At 50.3% G+C, this 11,934-nt stretch overlaps 1 protein-coding gene across 8 annotated transcripts in view; it reads left to right on the top strand.

Annotated features, from left to right (window-relative positions):
* Positions 1-9,479, top strand: part of PRDM2 (PR/SET domain 2) — a 124,705-nt gene extending 115,226 nt beyond the window's left edge. For 7 of the 8 annotated variants that reach the window (XM_074380093.1, XM_074380090.1, XM_074380088.1 and 4 more), the window contains 2 exons: positions 2,347-2,490; positions 9,363-9,473. In XM_074380093.1, coding sequence (XP_074236194.1) covers positions 2,347-2,467 — 121 coding nt within the window. In that variant the 3' untranslated portion in view covers positions 2,468-2,490; positions 9,363-9,473. Of the gene's footprint in view, positions 1-2,346; positions 2,491-9,362 lie in introns of all 8 variants that reach the window. The other variant, XM_039474047.2, reaches the window with a different exon arrangement.
* The last annotated feature ends 2,455 nt before the right edge of the window (positions 9,480-11,934 follow it).

Raw genomic sequence — 11,934 nt, forward strand, 5'->3', positions numbered from 1 at the left:
TGGACGCCCTGAGCCGGGGAGGACGCGCGCCCCCTGGTGGCGACGCTGTGGTTGCTGCATCCACAGGAGCCCAGGCGGAACAGATGCCAAAGCCAGCAGAGGCAGGCAGGCTCGCTGGAGAGGGCCGGGAGGTCGTGGTGTGATTTTTGTGCGATTGATCTGGCTTTTGGATATTTAACAGCAGAGAGGGAGAAGCTGAATACTGATGATGCAGGGCTTGTCTGTCTCCAAAGCTTCTGCTGGTCTTGCTTTACCTCTGTAGACGTTTCCTAGGGAGGGTGATGTCTTGGGGAAGGCACCTGCTCTTTGCCAGCTCTGTTTCTTATTCCCCAGCAGGACACGGGAGTTCATGTCTCCAGCAGCCTCCCAGCTGCCTGTCGCCTCCCAGGTTGGGTCTCCTGGGACACCAGCCAGCTAGCATGGAGTTGGCCACTAGCTGCAGAGACAGCCCCCCGGAGGCTCCCTCCTGGGCCTTGGTGGCCCAGCTGGAGCACAGCTTGCATGAAGCGTGGGCCCTCTGTTTCCTCCTTAACTCTTGCACGGGCGAGTCGACCGAGCTGACCGTAGGCCCTGGCTGCACAGTGCGGGGGAGGAATCAAACAGGCGGCCCTGACCTTGACGGAGAGCCGGGCCCTCGGGGAGGCTCCCTGTGACAACAGCAGATCTTCGTGTTGTCTAAGGCTTCTCTTGGGCACCTTCTGCATTTGTTTGTCTGTTGATGCATTTGCTTATTTTAATATTGGTTGAGTTCCCTTGTCAGGTTTGGCACTGTCAGCATTTGGGGCTGGTGAAATCTTTGTCGCGGAGCCTGTCCCTGACCTGGGCCGCCTTGTCCGGAGGCCCTCCCCCCACCTCACTTTCCATTTTTCCATCTAGAGAGGCAGACAGGTGACAGGCTCTCTGTGCCTCGGTTTCCTCATCTGAAAATTAGGGATAATAACAGTATCCACCTGGATAGGCTGTGTGAAGAGTTAGAATGTGTATGTAAAATGCCTGGCATAGTTCTGGACACATAGTAAGCCTGTGTGTATCACCCTTTCTCAGTGGATGTTTATTTGTTTATTTATTTGAGATGGAGTCTTGCTCTGTCACCCAGCATGGAGTACAATGGAACAATCTCAGCTCACTGCAGCCTCTCCCTCCTGGGTTCAAGCAGTTCTCCTGCCTCAGCCTCCCGAGTAACTGGGATTACGGGAGCCCACCACCACACCCGGCTAATTTTTTGTATTTTTAGTAGAGATGGGGTTTCACCATGTTAACCAGGCTGATCTTGAACTCCTGACCTTATGTGATCCACCCGCCTCAGCTTCCCAGAGTGCTGGGGAGCCACTGCGTCCTGCTGGATGTTTATTTTTATTGTGCCAAGCTGGGGATGCAACAATGAACAAAGACCCTGACCTTGGATCTCAGAGCTCATGAGAACAGCAGATACCTTATTCTGGGCTTTTAATTCAGTGTAACTTGCTGGGATGGGCACACATCAGGGGCTTGATGGAGGAACACCTCACCCAGGAGTTAAAGAAGGAAGGCTTCCTGGAGGAGGTAGCATCCCAGCTGGGATATCAAAGAAAAGTACGAGGTAGCTGAGTGAGGAAAGGAGAGGAATAATGTTGTGAGTTATCTGTCTTTTAAATAAATTTTAAAAGGCCCTTCTGAAAAACTCAAATGCCGTTTACTGGGCTATGTAGTACAACTAGGGCAAAATCATGCCAAAAAAAAAAAAAAAATCCTGGGTTCACATCTCTGTGGGAAGTCACGTCACCCCTCTGAGATACCCAGCTTGGAAGTGCTTGGCACAGGATAGATGCGGAGTGCAGGCTTAGGGCAGGGAGGAGACCTGCCTCCATCCCCCACAACCCAGCAGGTGTGTTTCTGCTTTGGCAACAGTAACCTCCCCAGATGCTTTCTGCCTCATGGGTGCTGGGGCCTGGCAGGAAGGGAAAATAGGGAGGCAGGTGGGGAATGCAATCAGAGAAGGGCAAAGCCGTTGTTCTGATGCAACCGGAGTCATTCCAGCTCACCTGCATGTCCACTGGGGGTCACCAGACGGCGCTGCCCATCACGGTGTCTCAGAACCGTGCCAATGGACACCGCTCTCACCACGCTCCTGCCATCGCCTCCGAGGGGAGACAGTGTGGTGGATTGAACATGGAGAAATGCACATTGGTGGTTAAAGCTCATGTCCCATTAGCTGATGTCAGGCACCTGACCTCAAAGTGTCTGGGAAGTACAGTCCTGCCCGGGCCCGGGAAGTGGTGACCGGCACTAAGGAAGCCCCTCAAGCAATGTCTGGGACACCGGGCTGGGCTCCTGGTGACAATGTGTGTTGTTCCTCTTCCTGCACAGCTACAGCCTCCGCCTGGCGTCCCGATGCCCTCCGCCAGCCGCCCCGTACATCACCAGGCAGTGTAGGAAGGTCAAGGCCCCGGCTGCAGCCCAGTTCCAGGGACCATTCTTCAAAGAGTAGACACCCTGCCTGCTCCCTGACAGGTACGAGGCAGGACAGAGCAGCTTACGGCACTGTTTGGGTGGGTCTGGGGGGCGTGGGCTTGGGTCTTGGGTGGAGAGGGAAGGAGAGAAAGGGTGGGCATGATTGCTTGTGTGTACCAGGCACGGAGCAGGGCCTCCCTCCAGGAGGACACTTGGCTGAGGGCAGACTCTGGACCGCCTGTTTCACATCCCAGCTCTGCCACTTCCTGGCTGTGAACTTCAAGCACGTGACTTAGTCTGTCTGAGCCTCAGTTTCCACATTTGTACAGTGGGCACCACAACAGTACCTACTTTATGGGGTGATTGTGAGAATTACAAGTGTCAAACGCACAAAGCACCTAGAACAGGGTGTGCCACGTAATCAGCACTGGGTAAGTCGTTATTGGAATAATAATAATATTAAAAGTCATTTGTTTGGGCGCGGTGGCTCACACCTGTAATCCCAGCACTTTGGGAGGCCGAGGCGGGTGGATCTCGAGGTCAGGAGATTGAGACCATTCCTGGCCAACATGGTGAAACCCCTTCTCTACTAAAAAATACAAAAATTAGCTGGGTGTGGTGGCACGTACCTGTAGTCCCAGCTACTTGGGAGGCCGAGGAAGGAGAATTGCTTGAACCCAGGAGGCAGAGGTTGCAGCGAGCCGAAATTGTGCCACTGTACTCCAGCCTAGCGCCTGGCAACAGAGCAAGACTCTGTCTCAAAAAAAAAAAAAAAAAAAAAAAAAAAATAGTCATTATACTCAGTTCTCAACTGCCTCAGAGGCGCTAAGCCCAGAACAGATTGCAGCGTTCCTATTCTCACACTGTATTTGAAAGTAAAAATAATACAGGTTGAGTGACCCTAATCCAAAAATCCAAAATCTTAAAATGTCCCCAAATCTGAAACTTGAGTACAGACACGACACTCGAAGGAAATGCTCATTGGAGCATTCCAGATTTCAGACTTTTGGATTAGGGATGCTGAACCTATGTAATGCAAATATTCCAAAATCCAAAAAAAAAAAAAAAAAAAAATCCAAAATCTAAAAAGTTTTGAGTCTCAAGCATTTCAGATGAGGGATGTATAATCTGTCCTAATCCATAAAATATAAAACTCAGATTTATTTTGGACCAAAACAGTCTCTTCCTAGGTTTTCTGGTGGTAAAAACCTGGAATCACTCTAAGATTTCTGTCAGATAAAAACATGGAAGCCAGGTCTTTCATTTTTGGCGTACCTGGGTTTTGCTGGTGACCCACGAGCAGGCTTGACCCTCCCTGTTGGTGACACCACAGGACTACATTCATTGTGTCCCCAGGGTCAGCATTGCAAAGCGTGACCAGAGGACCTCAGGCATCTGAAGATCTAGGATGCTGTTATAAATACAGACCCCAGAGTCCAGCTCCAATGTACAACATTTCAAATCCCATTTACTGGGCTGTAGTATAAATAGGGCCAAACGCCATTATAAAATCCCGAGCTCACATCTCTGTGGGAAGTCACACCATCCCTGAGACATACCCAGCATGGAAGTGCTTGGCACAGGACAGATGTGGAATGCAGGGTCAATGGCAGGGAGGGGACCTGCCACCACCCCCACAGCCCTGCTTGTCTTGGTGGGTGGGTATTGATGGCATGGGCCAGGGAACCTGCATAAACAGATGGCCGGGTGGTTCCGGGACACACTTAGTTTGGAGATGCCTACTTAGCACAAGGGAGGGGTTAAAACACAAGCTAGGGCTGTTTGGAATGAGAGTACAGTTCAAGGCAAGAATGGGCTGAATTCTGAAACTTGGAGGTCTTTTGTGTTATACCAGCAAGAGAAGACCCTTTCTTCCTTCTGCCTGCCCTCCCACCCCAACATCTCACTCACTTCTCTCTTAAGCAGTTAGAGTTTTCGGTTTGGCTTTATTCCTCTGGGGTTTGGAGAGGGGAGGGAAAATAAAATCCGCTCTCCCCCAGAGAGTCTGTTGTCTGCCGCTGGAACTGAACCTGTCTCTCCGAGGCCAGCTGCTCCCTGACAGGGGAACCTGGAGAGTTGACCCTGAGCTGGGGCCTCATGGAACAACACGGAGATGGACTCTAAGATAATACAGAATTGGGAGGCCCTGGGAGATGAGCCTCCCATTTTACAGATGGAAAAATTGAGGCCTTCTGGAAAATGGGAGGCCATACCAGAATGAGCAGTTCCGACTCTGGGAACCGTTTGTGTCTAGCATCCTCCTGGTAGCCAAGGCTGCTGCATGAACCCTCGGTGTCGATGGGCACCTGGGAATTGCTTCCACCCCAGAGCAGGTGTTCTCTGAGCCGGAGGGAGAGGCAGGTGCGATGGGCTGGCCTCCTAAACAGACTGGGACATTTCTGTTGGCCGCTGCAGGCTTGGCAAAGACGATGATGAAATGTATGTAGCATTTGCCAAGCTGTATGAATTTAGGCTGTGCCCCAGGGCTGGGCACCGTCCTAGGTGGTGGCCTTTTTTTCCTTCTTTAAAAACACATACAGGTCGGGCGCGGTGGGCTCACACTTGTAATCCCAGCACTTTGGGAGGCTGAGGCGGGTGTATCACGAGGTGAAGAGATCGAGACCATCCTGGCCAACCTGCTGAAACCCCGTCTCTACTAAAAATACAAGAAAAACTGGTTTGGCATGGTGGTGGGTTCCTGTAGTCCCAGCCACTCTGGAGGCTGAGGCAGGAGAATTGCTTGAACCTGGGAGTCAGAGGTTGCAGTGAGCCGAGATTGCGCCACTGCACTCCAGCCTGGCCACAGAGTGAGACTTTGTTTAAAAAACAACAACAACAAAAAACTTCCCACCTCCACACACAGTTTCCCAAGTTAAGCAATCAAATGAAGAAAGGCCTAATGTTATTTGCGTCTGCGTCTTACAATCTCTGTTTGCTCACCAACAACGAAGGTTCCAAACTCACAGTTTACTTACTGTCTAAGTGACTAAAACTTGCTCCATAAAATCCTATGTTGCTTTTTCTTTCCATTTTTAAAATTGGTACTTACACCAAGCATGTGCTACTTACATTATTTTAAAAGAATTTTTTTTTTTTTTTTTTTTTTTGAGACGGAGTTTCACTCTTGTTACCCAGGCTGGAGTGCAATGGCGCGATCGCGGCTCACCGCAACCTCCGCCTCCTGGGTTTGGGCAATTCTCCTGCCTCAGCCTCTTGAGTAGATGGGATTACAGGCACTCGCCACCATGCCCAGCTAATTTTTTGTATTTTTGGTAGAGCTGGGGTTTCACCATGTTGACCAGCATGGTCTCGATCTCTTGACCTCATGATCCACCCGCCTCGGCCTCCCAAAGTGCTGGGATTACAGGCGTGAGCCACCGCACCCAGCTTAAAAGAATTTTTTTTTTTTTGAATCTTCTTTATACTTTTGCCTTAGTTAGCTCAGGCAGCCATCACAAAATACCATTGATTATGTGGCTTAAATATTGAACAGAAATTTATTTCCTGATGGTTCTTGGGGCTGGAAGTACCAGAACAGGGAGCCACCATAGCCAGGTTCTGGTGAGGGCTCACTTCCTGGCTTGCAGACAGCCACCTTCTTGCTGTGTCCTCACAGGGTGGGGGCCTGGGGGAGAGCAAGCTTTCTGGGGTCTCTTCTTAGAAGTCCACTCATCTCATCGTGAGCCTTTCTTTATGATCTCATCTAAACCTAATCACCTCTCAAAGGCCCCACTGTAAATACCATCACATGGAGGGGTTAGGTCTTCAGCATAAGGGTTTTAGGGGTACACGGTTCAGTCCATAGCACTATTGAACACAGTTCCAGACTTACGAAAATGCCACAGCAAAGCATTTTAGTTCAGGAGGGTGTGTGCAGGTCAAAGCCCTCATTTTACAGGGAAGGAAACTGATGCAGAGGGGCACGTGGCAGAGCTGGCATCAGTACTCTGGTCTTCTGATTTCTGGGACCAATGCTGGATTTTAAGTGGGCCGTGCCTCCTTCATGCAAAACTGTGTGTGCATGTGGGTTTTGTACAGAGAAAAGGATGGCCTTCTCGAAGGACCCATGGCCCCGGCTGCTTTGCCCGCTGTTGCCTATGTCAGATTCAAGGCTCCATCACCCATCTCCTGGATGGTCTGAATGCAGCGATAATGAACACAGAGGAGCCTGGTTTCCAGCCGGCCCCCTCTTTTGTCAGCCTCTGCGGCATCCCCTTTACTGTGGCTCAGACAAAGCCCAGAGGTTGCTGTTCACTTTTAAGTGCAGAAAAGTGCCACATTGCTTAGGTCATAGGGAGGCTTCCTTCGCACATCCTGTCTTCACCCCACCCCAGGGGTTCAGCAGGAAGCCCAGGGAAGGGACAGTCTCTGACCTGTCTGGCCACAGTTGTGATCCTTCTCTCAGCTGTTGCTGCTCCTTTGGCTAAGACCAGCGACCTGAGGGCCCTCTGTGGCAGGCTTTCTGACATGGACCCCCTCGCGGGGTCCTGGGAGTGGGGTGTGTAGAGGTCCCCTATTCCGGCTCATCTCCCTTGTATGAGAGCTTCCCTCCTTCTCAGGTCCAGCCCCCAGCCCAGGCTGCTGTGGCCTCCCCAGAGGGCTGCCCTCTTGGTTGGGGACTGGCAGGATGGCTCCTTTTATGGATCCCACGTGACCCAGGGGAAACACACTTGCTGGCCACGCCAGGCCAAGGGAACGCAGCCGCTCCATAGCTGGCCCTGTTTCTGCTTCCTTTTCCTCCACACGCTGTGGCTCATGGGCACAGGCAGACAGGCTGGTCTGCTGCATAAGCAGGCATCCTCTGGGAAGGGACACTGCCTCTCTTGAAGACATCCCACTCCCCCGCAAGCAGCCCTTTCCAGCCCCATCGAGACATTTCAGGGAATTGAAATTAACATAGGGTAGTGGTTAAGTGCACAGTTTCTGGAGCTATACCTTCGGTGGCTACTTCACTCCTCTGTGTTTGAATTCACGCATCTGTGAAATGGGTTAATAATGATAATACCTCCCTCATGGGCTGATTGAGAGGATTTAATAGGTTAGTGAATGAAAAGCCCTTAGCAGAGTGCCTGGCATGCAGTAAGCCTTCCATAAATAACTGGTATTATCATGATAGAAATATTACATTATTAGCAGTAGTAATAATAATGGCCATAGTTATTTTTAGTAATCGTAATGGTGACCAGGTCCATTGGGCAAGAGAATTATGTCCTGAACTTGGCCCAGCTCAATTCAACCCAATGCAGTGAACATGATTGTTTGATTGATTGATTGATTTTGAGACAGGGTCTCACTCTGTCACCCAGGCTGGAGTGCAGTGGTGTGATCTCGTCTCACTCCAACCTCCGCCTCCTGGCTTCAAGAGATTCTCCTGTGTCAGCCTCCTGAGTAGCTGGGATTACAGGCACCCACCACCACGCCTGGCTAATTTTTGTATTTTTAGTAGAGGTGGAGTTTCAACATGTTGGCCAGGCTGGTCTCAAACTCCCGACCTCAGGTGATCTGCCCACCTCAGCCTCTGAAAAGCGCTGGGATTACAACCGTGAGCTACTGCACCCTGCCTGCAATGAACATTATTAAGGACTCACTCATGTGCTCAGCTCTGTGAATGTGGTTTCTGCGGAGGAAGCACGAGGGCACAGCCATCCCCTCCTGACTGGAAGAGCAGACAGGTGCTGGGGTGAGCCTAGCCTGGGTTCGAGTCTCACCTCTGCTGGGTTCGAGTCTCATCATCAGCACATTTGTAAAAGTTATTTCTCTTCTCTGAGTCTCCCATTTCTTTCCTATAAAATGGGGATCCGTGTTGCCTGCCTTGAGGGTTGTGAACATCCAAAGGAAATTAAGGGAGAGTACAATCACTTTGAAAAACTGGCAGTGGTGACTGATGCTGAACATGTAGGTACCTCAGGACCCAGCAGTCCCACTGCAGGGGACACACTCACACTCAGCAGATACGCACCCACGTGCACCAGAAAACACCCATGAGAATGCTGATACATCATCTGTGCGCATCCTACAACCCAGCACTTCCGCTCAGCAGCAATGCATAGATATGTGCACCACATGTGTCTCCTAGACACATATAAGAATGTTCTAGCAGCGTGACTCATATGGCACCAAACTGGAAGTTCCCAGTTGTGGATCAGCAGAGGAATAGCTGGATAGATGTGGTGCATTTTTTTTTTTCTTTGAGATGGTGTTTCATTCTTAATTGCCTAGGCTGGAGTGCAATGGTGGGATCTCAGCTCACTGCAACCTCCACCTCCCGATTCAAGTGATTCTCCTGGCTCAGCCTCCCAAGTAGCTGGGATTACAGGCCTATGCCATGATACCCAGCTAATTTTTGTACTTTTAGTAGAGATGGGGTTTCACCATGTTGGCCAGGCTGGTCTTGAACTCCTGACCTCAGGTGACCCGCCCACCTTGGTCTCCCAAAGTGCTTGGATTACAGGCATGAGCCACCATATCCAGCCTAGATGTGTGGTATTTCTATAGTAACACACTACACAGCAACAAGGTTGCAAGCATCAACCACACGTGCAGAATGGATGGCTCTCACACTGAGTGGAAAAAGCCAGACACAGGAGGAAATGTACTGATTGATCCTATTTGTTTAACTTAAAAAATGGATGAAATCAGTCTACCGTGTTAGAGGTGAGCCCAGTGGTTCTTCTGGAGGGCAGGAGGGTTCATGTATCCTTAAAGGGGTCATGGGTTTGGGGTTGATAGGTGACTGTCACGTTCTGGTTTTTCATCTGGCTGCCAGCTTTGCAGGTGTATTCACTGTGAACATTCATCAAGCTGTGCTTTTCAGCTAGATGTTTCCGTGCACAGTTTAATTACAAAATTAAGTGGGATAACACATGGACCACCTGCGATCGGTACTGAATATGTGCTCACCATCATTTTGTTCATTTCCTTTTTCTCCTCAGCACCTGAAGTGACCTGGAATCAGTGAAGCCAAAGGGACTGGCAGACTGCCCTGCAGGGAGTACCGACCTATCCCAGTTGTGTGAGCCCGCGTGAGAAAGGGAGTGCATGTGTGCATGTGTGCGCGTGCGCGTGCCTGTGTGTGTGCATGTGTGTGCGCGCGCCTGTGTGCGTGCCTGTGTGCGTGCATGTGTGCGTGCATGTGTTCTCGTGCGGGCGTGCGAGTGCTCTTCAAACAAGGGTCCCAAACCCCAGGGCGGCAGGAAGGCGGCCGACTCCAGGCGGTCCTTCAGCATGATGCCTGGATGCAGCTCTCGGGAGCTCAGTCTTCCTGTTGGGGTGGGGCCTCTCCTACTATGCAATTTTTCAAGAGCTCCTTGACCCTGCTTTTCACTTCCTGAGTTGGCTTTTGCCCTCATGGGGACTTTGGTCTGACCCAGGGGTCAGCTTTAGGAAGGCCTTCAGGAGGAGGCCAAGTTACCCTTCAGTACCACCCCGTCTCCCCACCTTCCCTCTCCCACAGCATCTCTGGGAATCCATAGCATATTGACACGTTGGAGCCAAGCCTGAAGACTCCCCTTGGCCCCAGCACATGGAAACCCCCCTTCCTTGCCTAAGGTGTCTGCGTTTCTGGCTCTTGAGTCATTTCCAGACTTGAAATTCTCATCAGTCCATTGCTCTTGAGTCCTTTGCAGAGAACCTCAAATCAGGTGCACCTGGGAGAAAGACTTTGTCCTCACTTACAGATCTATTTCCTCCCTTGGGAAGGGCCGGGAATGGGGCCGGTGTGTGGAAGGGAGGGATCTCCTGTGCCCTTCATTGCCATACTTGGTGGGACCATGAACACCTTTAGTGTCTGAGCTTCTCAAATTAGCTGCAATAGGAAACAAACAAATTGGGAAATGGAAAAAAAAAGGAAAGATTTAAAAGCACAGGGGGAAGAAGAAGAGATTTTGGAGGCCATCCTGCCAGGGGTGGACAGGGCTGACTCCTGCTCTCTGGAACACAGTCCATGTCTCGGAGAAACGGGTGAACTGAGCTTGGCGTTTGGACCCAGTTCAGTGAGGTTCTTGGGTTTTGTGCCTTTGGGGCAGACCCCAGACGAGGATGTCTGAGCCACTTGGGTGCTGTTTTCTCAGCTCCGATTTCAGTAGTGAGCTATCAAACCCAGAGCGAGAGGAAGGAGCTCTGATGAGCACGATCTGTCACACAATAAAGGGAATTTTTTTTTTCAGGGCTACTATGGTTGATCTTGCAACTCTGTAAATATGTGTGTAGACACTTTTAAAAGCACGTATTTATGTCCCTGACTGTAAATGCCCCATTTTTAAAGTTTTATAACTTGTGTTATTTAATGAGTCAGTCAATCAGCTGCAGTATGGGGTCTGCAAAGGGTCTAGGAGAAGGGTCTCATGCGACCCTTACATGGGCAGAAAAATGCTGGTCATTGGCCGACGTCGCAGTTTTCCTGTTTCCCACCCAGCTAAAAACCATTGTTTGCTTTAAATTTTCATAAACTGGAACCCTTTCACCCGCTCCTACAGTTAACCCTCCTGAGCATGACGTGCTGAGGCTGTTCCTTATCTTGAGGATGCGCTTCTGTCCCGTAAATGTTAACACTCGTGAACCATACCCCGGCCTCTCGGTTCTTGAGGGCCTCCCCTTGCAGCAGCGAGGAAAGCTCACAAACCCAAAACCTGGGAAGTCACCTGCAGCCCACGGTGAACTCTGGGAAATTTGGTTGAGGCCTCGGGGTCACTCCTTGTTTGCATGTGCAAATGTGCTGGTCACCCTTCAACACTCCCAGACGGTCAGGAAAACTGTTCCAGTAACGAGAAGCGGGGATGATTTTGTAAAAGCGGCATATCTTGGTCAGTGTTGGTCTTCAAGACGACAGCTCTGTGTCTGCCATGTGAAGAGAATTAACAATAAAAGTGTCAAGAGCGATTGTGAGGAACAAGGGCGGGAGTGATCATTTTCGTTTCTGTGCTTCGTCATCTCTGTTGGTGGTTTCAGCGGGAGTCGGGTGGTGGGGTCTCTGAATGCTCCCTCCCAGCAACGGGAGGAACCAGGGGCTCATGGAACCTCACTCTGGAAATGTCCCACCTGGTAAGCAACTCTACTCTGCCACCTGCCAGCCAGTGAGTTAAACCACGTCACTAAGACTTGAAAGACGTCTTGTGATTGCAAATATATTCTCAAACAGCTTTATTGAGGGCTGATCCACAGATCATACCACTTACCCACTTAAGCGTACACATTAGTGGTTTTTAGTACTTTCAGTGTTACGTAGCCAGCTCCACGATCAATTGTAGAACATTTTCATCACCCCTAAAAAGAAACCCCATGCTTGTTAGCAGTTACTCCCCATTTCCCCCAAAGCCCCTACCCTTAGGCAACCACAGATCTACTTTCTGTTCCTGTAGGTTTATCTATTCTGGACATTTCATAGAAGTGGAACTAGAAAACGTGATCTTTCGTGACTGGCTTCTTTTACTCAGCATAATGTTTTCAAGGCTCGCCCAGGTTGCAGCACGCATTAGGATTTCATTCCTTTTTGTGGCTAAATGTTCC

The sequence above is a fragment of the Saimiri boliviensis genome, chromosome 11 (genome assembly GCF_048565385.1).
Source record: "Saimiri boliviensis isolate mSaiBol1 chromosome 11, mSaiBol1.pri, whole genome shotgun sequence".
Lineage (NCBI taxonomy): Eukaryota > Metazoa > Chordata > Mammalia > Primates > Cebidae > Saimiri > Saimiri boliviensis.